This window comes from Salvelinus alpinus, chromosome 3, assembly GCF_045679555.1.
Source record: "Salvelinus alpinus chromosome 3, SLU_Salpinus.1, whole genome shotgun sequence".
Lineage (NCBI taxonomy): Eukaryota > Metazoa > Chordata > Actinopteri > Salmoniformes > Salmonidae > Salvelinus > Salvelinus alpinus.
This window is the reverse complement of record NC_092088.1, coordinates 28,544,998-28,557,890: the sequence shown is the minus strand read 5'-3', so window position 1 is coordinate 28,557,890 and position 12,893 is coordinate 28,544,998. Positions and strand designations below refer to the sequence as shown.

At 38.7% G+C, this 12,893-nt stretch overlaps 1 protein-coding gene across 1 annotated transcript in view; it reads right to left on the bottom strand.

Annotated features, from left to right (window-relative positions):
• The window catches only part of gucy2g (guanylate cyclase 2g), an 84,539-nt gene that overhangs the window by 42,889 nt on the left and 28,757 nt on the right, over positions 1-12,893 (bottom strand). The window contains exon 3 of the mRNA XM_071392434.1: positions 1,599-1,723. Coding sequence (XP_071248535.1) covers positions 1,599-1,723 — 125 coding nt within the window. The remainder of the gene's footprint in view (positions 1-1,598; positions 1,724-12,893) is intronic.

Below are 12,893 nucleotides of genomic sequence, written 5' to 3'. Positions count from 1 at the left end.
AAATTACATCAATTAACCTATCAGAAGCTTCTAAAGCCATGTCATCATTTTCTGGAATTTTCCATGCTGTTTAAAGGCACAGTCAACTTAGTGTATGTAAACTTCTGACCTACTGGAATTGTGATACAGTGAATTATAAGTGAAATAATCTTTCTGTCAACAATTGTTGGAAAAAATTACTTGTGTCATGCACAAAGTAGATGTCCTAACCGACTTGCCAAAACTATAGTTTGTTAACAAGAAATGTGTGGAGTGGTTGAAAAACAAGTTTTAATGACTCCAACCTATGTGTAAATTTCCGACTTCAACTGTATATATATTTTTTTTTTTTCTCTCAAATGTAGTGCACAGATGTGTTTACATCCCTGTTTGTGAGCATTTCTCATTTGCCAAGATAATCCATCCACCTGACAGGTGTGGCATATCAAGAAGCTGATTAAGGTTAGGTTTGGGGGAGGAGATTCTGATTGCTGATCCTAAATCTATAGATAGGGTGTAAACATTGACAATAATACAGTGTACATTTCAGAAAATCCTCAGCCTCAAGGTCCGGGAGTTTTTCTTCTGATGACATGATCTGAGCAGCCAAAACGAACTCATATTTTAATTAACCCTAACTTTAACTAACCCCAACTGTGGCATCAAGCTACACACTCACGCACAATGACACTCCAACACACACACATAATAACATGCACACACATTTATACTGACTCTACACACACGCACACACACTCACATACAATCATAATTTACGCTGCTGCTACTCTGTTTATTATATATCCTGATGCATATGTAACAGTTTAACTTTAGTCCGTCCCCTAGCCCCAATCCGGGCGCGAACCAGGGACCCTCTGCACACATCAACAACAGTCACCCACGAAGCATCGTTACCCATCGCTCCACAAAAGCCACGGCCCTTGCAGAGCAAGGGGAACCCCTACTTCAAGGTCTCAAAGCGAGTGACGTCAACGATTGAAACGCTATTAGTGCGCACCACCGCTAACTAGCTAGCCATTTCACATCGGTTACACTCACCCCCTTTCGACCTCCTCCTTTTCCGCAGCAACCAGTGATCCGGGTCAACAGCACCAATGTAACAGTTTAACTTTAGTCCGTCCGCTCGCGCGAACCAGGGACCCTCTGCACACATCAACAACAGTCACCCACGAAGCATCGTTACCCATCGCTCCACAAAAGCCGCGGCCCTTGCAGAACAAGGGGGACCACTACTTCAAGGTCTCAAAGCGAGTGACGTCACCGATTGAAACGCTATTAGCACGCACCACCGCTAACTAGCTAGCCATTTCACATCGGTTACACATAGTCACCTTACCCTTATACATATCTAGTTCTATCACTCCATGCACATTGTAAATATGGTGTTGGAACTGACCCTGTATATAGCTTCTAACATTCTCGTGTTCTTCTTATTTTTTATTTATTGTGTGTTTTTGTTCTACCTTACGTTATTTTTAATGCTACATTGATTTTGATTACTGCATTGTTGGGTTTGGAGCTTGCAAGAAAGGCATTGCACTATATTTGTGGACGTGACATTAACAACTTGAAACTTGAATTAAGAAAGGCTTACTTACCAAATTGCCACTGACCTCAAAATGCTGCAGAAGGAAGAAAACATACTCTCCAGCCATTAGGTCTTGCCTCTCCGCCTCCATTAAAAGGTTAATTGCATCCTCGGCGTTGGTCATCACCACAATCACTAGGAGAAGACGGGAAATTATGGTTTCGGTAACTTAGGATTCAGTAAGCATTTTTGGCCAGTTTCCTTGACAGATAAAACCTAGTCCTGGACTCAATAGTGCTTTTCATGGAATCCATTCAGAATGCTTTTTAGTTCAGGACTAACATTAATCTGTTTCTGGGAAACCGGCCCATAACGTACAGCTGGTTGGTGGTAGGAGCTTAGTCTCGCAAAATGAATAGACCTGAGTAAAATGATGTCAGGTCAATACTTTCAATTGCTTTAGCTGTGCTTGATTATGTTCAGTGCATAGAGCGAATTAAAACCAAAAAACAACGTTTTGTGTGAAGTAAGCATTGGTCTGAAGCCGAAAAATAAAGGAAACTCACGCAATGCCTATTCCACCCATGCTCTACCAAGGTTTTCCAGCAGACAGCTCTGGGCTACTAAAGTATCTATGTTGGTATTGTCTTTCAAACTATGTGTAGGCAGGTTGCTTGAGATTCAAACCTTTTTGATATTAACAGCTGATTTTCCAGAGGGAAGCAAAAAACCAGAAACCAATTTAAACCAACATGGAGTAAAGACAAATGAGCAAGCTCCTGGAAAATACACAAATAATCAACATGTACACATTAACTATTTACAGTGCATTCAGAAAGTATTCATACCCCTTGAAATATTTAACCGTTTGTTGTGTTATAGCATGAATTCGCCCATTTATACACAATACGCCATAATGACAAAATGAAAACATGTTTAAAAGACATTTTTACAAATGTATTGAAAATGAAATAAAGAAATATATAATTTACATAACTATTCACACCCCTGAATCAATACTTTGTTGAAACACCATTGGCAGTGATTACAGCTGTGAGTCTTCTGGGTAAGTCTCTAAGAACTGTCCACAGCTGGATTGTGCAACATTTGCCCATTATTCTTTAAAAACATTATTCGAGTTCTGCCAAATTGGGTTCTGATCATTGCTAGACAACCAAGTCTTGCCATAGATTGTCAAGTAGATTTAAGTTAAAACTGTCACTCGGCCACTCAGGAACATTCACTGTCTTCTTTCTAACCAGCTCCAGTGTAGATTTGGCCATGTGTTTTAGGTTATTGTCCTGCTGAAAGGTGAATTAATCTCACAGTGTCTGTTGCAAAGCAGACTGAACCAGGTTTTCCTCTAGGATTTTCCGTTCCGTTTCTTTTTATCCTGAAAAACTCCAGAGACCTTAACGATTAAAAGCATATCCATAACATGATGCAGCCACCACTATGCTCGAAAATATGGAGAGTGATACTCAGTAATGTGTTGTATTGGATTTGCCCCAAACATAACACTTTGTATTCAGGACAAAAGGTTAATTGCTTTGCCACATTTCTTTGCAGTATTACTTTAGTGCCTTGTTGTAAACAGGATGCATGTTTTGAAAAAGTTTTGTTCTGTATAGGCTTCCTTCTTTTCACTCTGTCAATTAGGTTAGTATTGTGGAGTAACTACAATGTTGTTGATCCATCCTTAGTTTTCTCCTATCACAGCCATTAATTAAACTGTAACTGTTTTAAGGTCACCATTTTAGTGTGCGTGTGTACTGTGTCCATTTGAATTGGCACAAATCGTTTTTCAGCTCTACATGGGAAAGCTTGCATTTCTCCGTGACAGACTCATGCGCACAATCCTCCACTCTGCCATAAAGCACTCTGTCTCTGAGCAGTACCATTGGGATGTTGTTCATTTCAAGGATGAGGGCAAGACTTCTTCCTTTAGAGTCGGAGCCGGTCTCTACGGAAGTTCTAGCAAGACAGACGCAGTACTACACACCACCACACTCACTGCCACTTGCCTGCCACTCCAGAAAACCAAAGGTTATTTTAAGAGCCCACTACAACATTTCAATAAGTGTGTGTGTGTGCGTGCGTGTGTGCGTGCGTGCGTGCGTGTCGGCAGGGGGCTCACAAAACTATAAACTGAATCATGGTCAAAATGTATCCTTCAGGAGGCGAACCCACAATCTTCAGATCCACAGGTGGTAACTCTACACTACAAACCCTGTCCCCAAAATATAAAAAGTTTTTATTAGAATGAATCACTTTTGCATGTGAAATAACAGAATCCTTGTATTATTATATATTTTGTTTCTCTTTTGTAATACAGTGGGGCAAAAAAGTATTTAGTCAGCCACCAATTGTGCAAGTTCTCCCACTTAAAAAGATGAGAGAGGCCTGTAATTTTCATCATAGGTACACTTCAACTATGGCTGACAAAATGAGAAAAAGAAATCCAGAAAATCACATTGTAGGATTTTTAATGAATTTATTTGCAAATTATGGTGGAAAATAAGTATTTGGTCACCTACAAACAAGCAAGATTTCTGTCTCTCACAGACCTGTAACTTCTTCTTTAAGAGGCTCCTCTGTCCTCCACTCGTTACCTGTATTAATGGCACCTGTTTGAACTTGTTATCAGTATAAAAGACAGTCACACTCCAAACTCCACTATGGCCAAGACCAAAGAGCTGTCAAAGGACACCAGAAACAAAATTGTAGACCTGCACCAGGCTGGGAAGACTGAATCTGCAATAGGTAAGTAGCTTGGTTTGAAGAAATCAACTGTGGGAGCAATTATTAGGAAATGGAAGACATACAAGACCACTGATAATCTCCCTCGATCTGGGGCTCCACGCAAGATCTCACCCCGTGGGGTCAAAATGATCACAAGAACGGTGAGCAAAAATCCCAGAACCACACAGGGGGACCTAGTGAATGACCTGCAGAGAGCTGGGACCAAAGTAACAAAGCCTACTATCAGTAACACACTACACCGCCAGGGACTCAAAACCTGCAGTGCAAGACTTGTCCCCATGCTTAAGCCAGTACATGTCCAGGCCCATCTGAAGTTTGCTAGAGAGCATTTGGATGATCCAGAAGAAGATTGGGAGAATGTCATATGGTCAGATGAAACCAAAACATAACTTTTTGGTAAAAACTCAACTCGTCGTGTTTGGAGGACAAGGAATGCTGAGTTGCATCCAAAGAACACCATACCTACTGTGAAGCATGGGGGTGGAAACATCATGCTTTGGGGCTGTTTTTCTGCAAAGGGACCAGGACGACTGATCCGTGTAAAGGAAAGAATGAATGGGGCCATGTATCGTGAGATTTTGAGTGAAAACCTCCTTCCATCAGCAAGGGCATTGAAGATGAAACGTGGCTGGGTCTTTCAGCATGACAATGATCCCAAACACACCGCCTGGGCAACGAAGGAGTGGCTTCGTAAGAAGCATTTCAAGGTCCTGGAGTGGCCTAGCCAGTCTCCAGATCTCAACCCCATAGAAAATCTTTGGAGGGAGTTGAAAGTCTGTGTTGCCCAGCAACAGCCCCAAAACATCACTGCTCTAGAGGAGATCTGCATGGAGGAATGGGCCAAAATACCAGCAACAGTGTGTGAAAACCTTGTGAAGACTTACAGAAAACGTTTGACCTCTGTCATTGCCAACAAAGGGTATATAACAAAGTATTGAGATAAACTTTGGTTATTGACCAAATACTTATTTTCCACCATAATTTGCAAATAAATTCATAAAAAATCTTACAATATGATTTTCTGGTTTATTTTTTCTCATTTTATCTGTCATAGTTGATGTGTACCTATGATGAAAATTACAGGCCTCTCTCATCTTTTTAAGTGGGAGAACTTGCACAATTGGTGGCTGACTAAATACTTTTTTGCCCCACTGTATATATTTTTTAATTATTATACAAAATAATCAACAACTTACATCTAACATATCTAACAAAACAAAACACAGGTATAAACAAGAAAATACTAAATACATACAAAATATATGTATAATATATATATATTATATATATATTTTTCTAAATATGACAATTCTAATGCAATTGTATTCACTCAGAAAAATCTGATTCACTATGGATAGTGTCTTAACAAGATGATTAAATTCAATCAAAAATATTTGTAAATTTGGTATAGAATTCTGGAATTTTTGTTTGTGTATAAAGTATTTGGCAAGAAAAAATAAATAATTCACAATCATTTCAATGGTCTTGTTATTGCAATAGTAACATATTATATCCATTATGTCAAAAACATGGGTACTGTTCAAACAGATAAATAAGTATTCTGCAAGGTTTTTCCAAAAATCAATCACAGATTTACATTCATAGAACAAGTGAGTCAGATTTTCACCTTTTTTGCAGAAAACACAGATATCATCAACTAATATCAACTAATTTGGACAACATGAATTACATGGATATATCTTATGTGGAATCTTAAAGTGCACTTCCTTAAATTTGATTGGTATTTAATATTTGTAAGGCATCAACCAAACTTTTTTCCAGACAACATCAGGAATAAGCATGTTCCAGAAAAATGTTCCTCTAGGCATAAGTTGGTTTCCTTGAATGGAAAATTTGTCCTTATGTATTTGTTACAACAAGATTTCTCAAGTAAGCCCACGCCTTCCAAACTGAGTTCTGGATAACCTCTGTTATCATCACCAAAGCTAAGATGAGTTTTCATTAGTGTAGTTAGACCACTGGGAATGCCTTTGATCACAGAAATAAACTCTGTGAAAGGTATTGGAAACTCATTCAATGTTATGAATTGTTCATATGAAAGAATATTACCCTGTTGTCGAAAAACATCAAGAACAAAGTCAATATTCATCTCATGCCAGCTAAGGTAGAACAATGACCTTACAATTATGTCAGAATTAATCCACAAAAGAGCTTTATGTGGAGAAGAATTGGGCAGGAAACATTTTTTTCAGGACATTAAAGCCTGTTGGTGAAACCTAGCCAATTTAACGGGTTCTCTGTATTTACCAAACATCTTTTCAACCAATTGATCTTGAAAGTATTATTAATGTCAACAAAATCCAACACTTCTAGACCTCCATCACATCTTTCATTTGAAAGGACTGACTTTTTTAGTTTGTGAGACTTATTTTTCCAGATGAAGTCAAGAAAGGTCTCGTTGATCTCTTTACAGGTGGAGGGATTTACAAATACAGATAATGATGGGTACACAAAGTGAGATGGTCCCTCTGCCTTGTATAGAAATATCCCTTTGTAGCCAATTAATAAATATATTATAGGTTTTCTTAATTTTAGGAGAGAAATTCATATGTTGTCTGACCCAGGATTTTTTGATAGATGTATTCCTAAATATTTAACACAATCCTTTACAGGAATATTTTCTATTTCTTTATCAGAGTCAAACAAACATAAGATTTCGCATTTTGAAATGTTCAGTTTTAATCCAGATGCAATAGAGAATGCAGTGATAGCTTTAAGGGCATGGACGACCTGGTCTTTGTCTTAAAAAAAAATAGTAGTATCATCAGCCAGTTGGGAAATTTGTATTTCTCTGTTAAACTAAACGAATGTTGGAGCTTATGTGACGGCCCTTCATAAATCCTGAGTCTCATTTATAATGGTATCTACTGCTTTCTTTAATATTTTGGCATAAACCAGAGCAATCAATTTGTAATCAATATTTAATAAAGTAATTGGTCTCCAGTTGTCAATGAGAGAAGGGTCTTTCTCAGGCTTCGGAATCAGTGAAATAAGGCCCTTTTTCATAGCGGAGACAATTTCACAATTTTCAATGCAATCTTGAAACATACTAAAAATAGGGTCTTCTACTGACTTCCAAAACTGCCTATAGAATTCAACTGACAGGCCATCAGGGCCAGGTGACTTCCCTTTTATCATTGAATTCAGAACCTCTCTAATTTCTTCAATTGACACAGGTGAATCGCAAATTGAGTGGAAATATCATTCTCAATAACAGGAAGATAATTCTGAATGTGGCAAATGTAGCTTTCACAACCATCTTCCTGAAATTCTAAGTTATAAAGGTTTTCATAAAAGGAATTGACAAATGTTGATATTGTAATGGGATTTTTGCATAATACATTAATAATTTTGATTGCCGTTATAGATTTTCTATTGTAGTTTCTCTTTTCAAGTGCAAAACAATAACTGGTGTTTCTTCAATCCATTTTGCTCTTGATCTGACAAAGGCACACTTTGCCAGATCCGTCTGAAGCTATTCTAATTCTTGTTGAATAGGTTTAAAGACTCTGCTTCTTGAGATACATTATCTTTCTTTAGAAAACTGTCAAGCTTGCTCAGCAAATATTTTTCTCTAAGGTACTTCAGGTGCTTCAGCTCTTTGGCACGTTTAATGGTGTAACGGCTGCTCTCCTCCTCTTCGTCTGAAGAGGAGAAGCATGGGTCGGACCAATACGCATCGAGGTATGCAGTCATAATGAATTTATTTAAACAAAACCGAAAACACGAAGAACACTTGAATTGATACAAAATAACAAAACGACGTAGACTGACCTAAACATGAGAACTTACAGACACACGAAGAACGCACGAACAGGTACAGACTACACAAACCGAAACAGTCCCGTGTGGCGCGACAAACACAGACACGGAAGACAATCACCCACAAACTAACAGTGTAAAACAGCCTACCTATATATGATTCTCAATCAGAGGAAATGAATAACACCTGTCCCTGATTGAGAACCATATAAGGCTAATTAACAATCACCACCCACATAGAACAAACAACACAGACTGCCCATCCCAACTCACGCCCTGACCAACTAAACACATACAAAACAAGAGAAAACAGGTCAGGAACGTGACAAATGGCTACAACTCTGACTTTATATTTGAAGAATTGCGATCTACTTCCATGACCCAAGTCTTTTCTTGCAAAAATATCTTTGGTTAACAATTTTATGTTTCCAATGAAAATAGGATCTTTATGAAGTGTGTTGTTGAATTTCAATATCCTTGAATACCATTCAATTTTTTAGTAGCTTGTAAATTCAGGGAAATCAAGTGATGATCAGAAAAGGGAGCCAACTGATGATCTACATCTATAACAAATTGTAACAAAAAGGTAGAAATTAGAAATCATTTTTTGTTACATAGTTTTGTTGGTCCGGGTATACAGTTGAAGTCGGAAGTTTACATACACTTAGGTTGGAGATTAAAACTCGTTTTTCAACCAGTCCACAAATTTCTTGTTTAAAAACTATAGTTTTGGCACGTAATTTTTCCAACAATTGTTTACAGACAGATTATTTCACTTATAATTCACTGTATCACAATTCCAGTGGGTCAGAAGTTTACATACACTAAGTTGACTGTGCCTTTAAACAGCTTGGAAAATTCCAGAAAATGATGTCATGGCTTTAGAAGCTTCTGATAGGCTAATTGACATCATTTGAGTCAATTGGAGGTGTACCTGTGGATGTATTTCAAGGCCTACCTTCAAACTCAGTGCCTCATTGGGAAAATGGGAAAATCAAAAGAAATCAGCCAAAACCTCAGAAAAGAAATTGTTGACCACCACAAGTCTGGTCCATCCTTGGGAGCAATTTCCAAACGCCTGAAGGTACCACGTTCATCTGTACAAACAATAGTACGCAAGTATAAACACCATGGGACCACGCAGCCGTTATACCGCTCAGGAAGGAGACACGTTCTGTCTCCTAGAGATGAACGTACTTTGGTGTGAAAAGTGCAAATCAATCCCAGAACAACAGCATAGGACCTTGTGAAGATGCTGGAGGAAACAGGTACAAAAGTATTTCCACAGTAAAATAAGTCCTATATCGACAACCCGAAAGGCTGCTCCAAAACCCACATAAAAAAGCCAGATCATGGTTTGCAACTGCACATGGGGACAAAGATCATACTTTTTGGAGAAATGTCCTCTGGTCTGATGAAATAAAAATATAATTGTTTGGCCATAATGACCATCATTATGTTTGGAGGAAAAAGGGGGAGGCTTGCAAGCCAAAGAACACCATCCCAACCGTGAAGCACGGGGGTGGCAGCATCATGTTGTGGGGGTGCTTTTCTGCTGGAGGGACTGGTGCACGTCACACAATAGATGGCATCATGAGGCAGTAAAATTATGTGGATATATTGAAGCAACATCTCAAGACATCAGTCAGGAAGTTAAAGCTTGGTCGCAAATGGGTCTTCCAAATGGACAATGACCCCAAGCATACTTCCAAAGTTGTGGCAAAATGGCTTAAGGACAACAAAGTCAAGGTATTGGAGTGGCCATCACAAAGCCCTAACCTCAGTGCCATAGAAAATGTGTGGACAGAACTGAAAAAGCGTGTGCGAGCAAGGAGGCCTACAAAACTGACTCCGTCACACCAGCTCTGTCAGGAGGAATGGGCCAAAATTCACCCAACTTATTGTGGGAAGCTTGTGGAAGGCTACCCGAAACGTTTGACCCAAGTTAAACAATTTAAAGGCAATGCTACCAAATACTAATTGAGTGTATGTAAACATCTGACCCACTGGGAATGTGATGAAAGAAATACAAGTTGAAATAAATCATTCTCTCTACTATTATTCTGACATTTCACATTCTTAAAATAAAGTGGGGATCCTAACTGACCTAAGACAGGGAATTTTACTAGGATTAAATGTCAGGAATTGTGAAAATCTGAGTTGAAATGTATTTGGCTAAGGTGTATGTAAACTTCTGACTTCAACTGTAACCCTTTGCATCCAGATTGAAATAACAGAGAGATCCTTGCATAATGTTATGATGATTTTGAGAGCTTTGACTCATTCCAGGAGAAAAACTATCAGCATTTCGTTAAAATTCCCTGATAGAATCAGAAAAACCTTTGAGTATTTGTTGCGTCAAATCCTGTAATTTTCTGTTAAATTTGGCCAAAAGGGTCTTATTTGGAGCACGTGACTTATGTCCATACACATTACAGATGATGAAAATATAATTTTTAAGTTTAACCATTTCTGTGACCCATCTCCCATCCTGTGAAGATGTGGATTCTAGAATGTCGCCTTTAAACTTGTGGATAAGCATCAAAACACCAGAAGATTGGTTTGATCCATGACTGAAATAGGCCATGTCTCCCCATTGTGACTTCCAAAATTTCAAGTCACTTTCACATGAAAGAGTTTCCTGAAGAAGGATCAAATCTGTGTTATTGTGTTTACAATATAAAAATAAGGCTTTCCTTTTTGTAAGATCTCTCAAACCCCAAGCATTCAGGCTAACGATATTGAGTGAGTTGAAAACAAACTCCTGCATTAAAAAAGAAAGAGACACAAACTAGACAACAGATGTAGTAATGTGAACAATAAAGCAAAACAGTAAACCTTGACAGCGTTACTTCGACGGAAATCTACGCTCAGTTGAGGTGGTTAACAGTATAACAAATCTCTTTATTTTTTTGGTTGGCAAGTGTTCCTAAATTGTAGTTCGGACAGTACATTTACTCGTGGTACCACAGTAAATGTACTCTTGGCAGTACTCACAGTTCAAGTGTGGTTCATGTCATCAGAGTTAACCAGTAATCTTTCTTCTTTTGATGAACACGTGTGGGCCCTTGAACCCAGCCTTCTTTCCCTCTTGTCGTGCCTTTTGTATAAGCCGCCACAGTTTCTCCCTGGCAGTCTGATCCTGCGGTATCAGAGACTCTGGTTGCCAGAATACGTCACAAGCTTACAGTTGGATTTTTGCATGGAATCGACACTGAATTTCACTTTCAGTGTTTTCAAGTCTCTCACAGATAAGATAAGACGTTACAGTGAGCTCCTGTATATAGCGTAACAGTATGTTTCTGGATGTTAATTTTCAGTGTTTCTGTCCACTGCTCTTTCTCAGTATTTTTCTCATTGACATTCACTAGCTGAGCTACACATTGTACTTCACTCTGTTTCACTTCAATTGTCTCAACGAACATGTCCTCATTTCCTGCTGTTATCCCCTGTCTATGCTGTGAATCCTCAGATTTTCTGCCCGTGTGTGTGCGTGAGGAGCACTTTTTGGCATAATAATTTTTTCTGTAACATACTTTGCTTAACTGACCATATGCTGGACACTTTTTTGGTTCGTGTTTGTACCCACCACGTGAGCATTCTCCCTGTGATCTTTATTTTACTAGCTGTGCACTGTCTTTGTCTAACTCATGAAGCATTATCAAATGGCTCTGGCTCACTTCACTAGCACGGCAAATGTCTATTGGTCTAGCTAGCAGGAGATCTGGTTCTCTGAGTAATCTGCCTCGAACTTGGTCATTTGTGATTCCGCACACAATTCTGTCCTGTATCAGTGACTCGGTATGTTGTTGAAACTTAGGCTTTTGCTTTATTTTTTAGATCAGCCACATAAGCATCAATTGACTCTGTTTGTCCTTGCACTCTCGTAAAAAAGATATGCCTCAGGTATGTCCAATTATTTCTTGGCTCACAGTATGTTCGGAAAAGCTCTTACATCCAAGTAATCTACATCATTGTCAAAATTGAATACCTTGATTGCATCTTCTTTGGCTACGTGAAAGAAGTGGCACATTTAACTTTTTCGGATTTCTCTGAGGATGCCACTGGCGATGATATAAAGGTTGAATTTCTGCATCCACACTCCAATTTCCCTCTAGGTTCAGAGTAGTTGGTGGTCTCATTTGTTCCATGTTTTGTAATGTTGAGCTTTCCTTTGTATTACTTTTTAACATCACACCACGTAATATATTAGCACACTGAGGCAGGGTAACAGCGCCACCCTCAGGCACTCCAGATAAGTACATGTACAGTGCATTCGGAGAGTATTCAGACCCCTTGACTTTTTCCATATTTTGTTATGTTACAGCCTTATTCTAAAATTGATTAAATAAAATGTTTTCCTGGTCAATTTACACACAATACTCTTTAATGACTAAGCGAAAACAGGTTTTTAGAAATGTTTGCAAATGTATTTAAAAACAAAAACAGAAATACCTTATTACATAAGTATTCAGACCGTTTCCATTGACCTGTTTCCATTGACCATCCTGAGATGTTTCTTTATTGGAGTCCATCTATGGTTATTTAAATTGTTTGGACATGATTTGGAAAGGCACACTCCTGTCTATATAAGGTCCCACAGTTGTCAGTGCATGTCAGAGCAAAAATCAAGCCATGAGGTCGAAGGAATTGTTCGAGCTCCGAGACAGGATTGTAGACAGCAAAAAATGTAGACAGCATTGAAGGTCCCCACAGTGGCCTCCATCATTCTTAATTGGAAGAAGTTTGGAACCACCAAGACGCTTCCTAGAGCTGGCCGCCCGGCCAAACTGAGCAATCGGGGTAGAAGGGCCTTGGT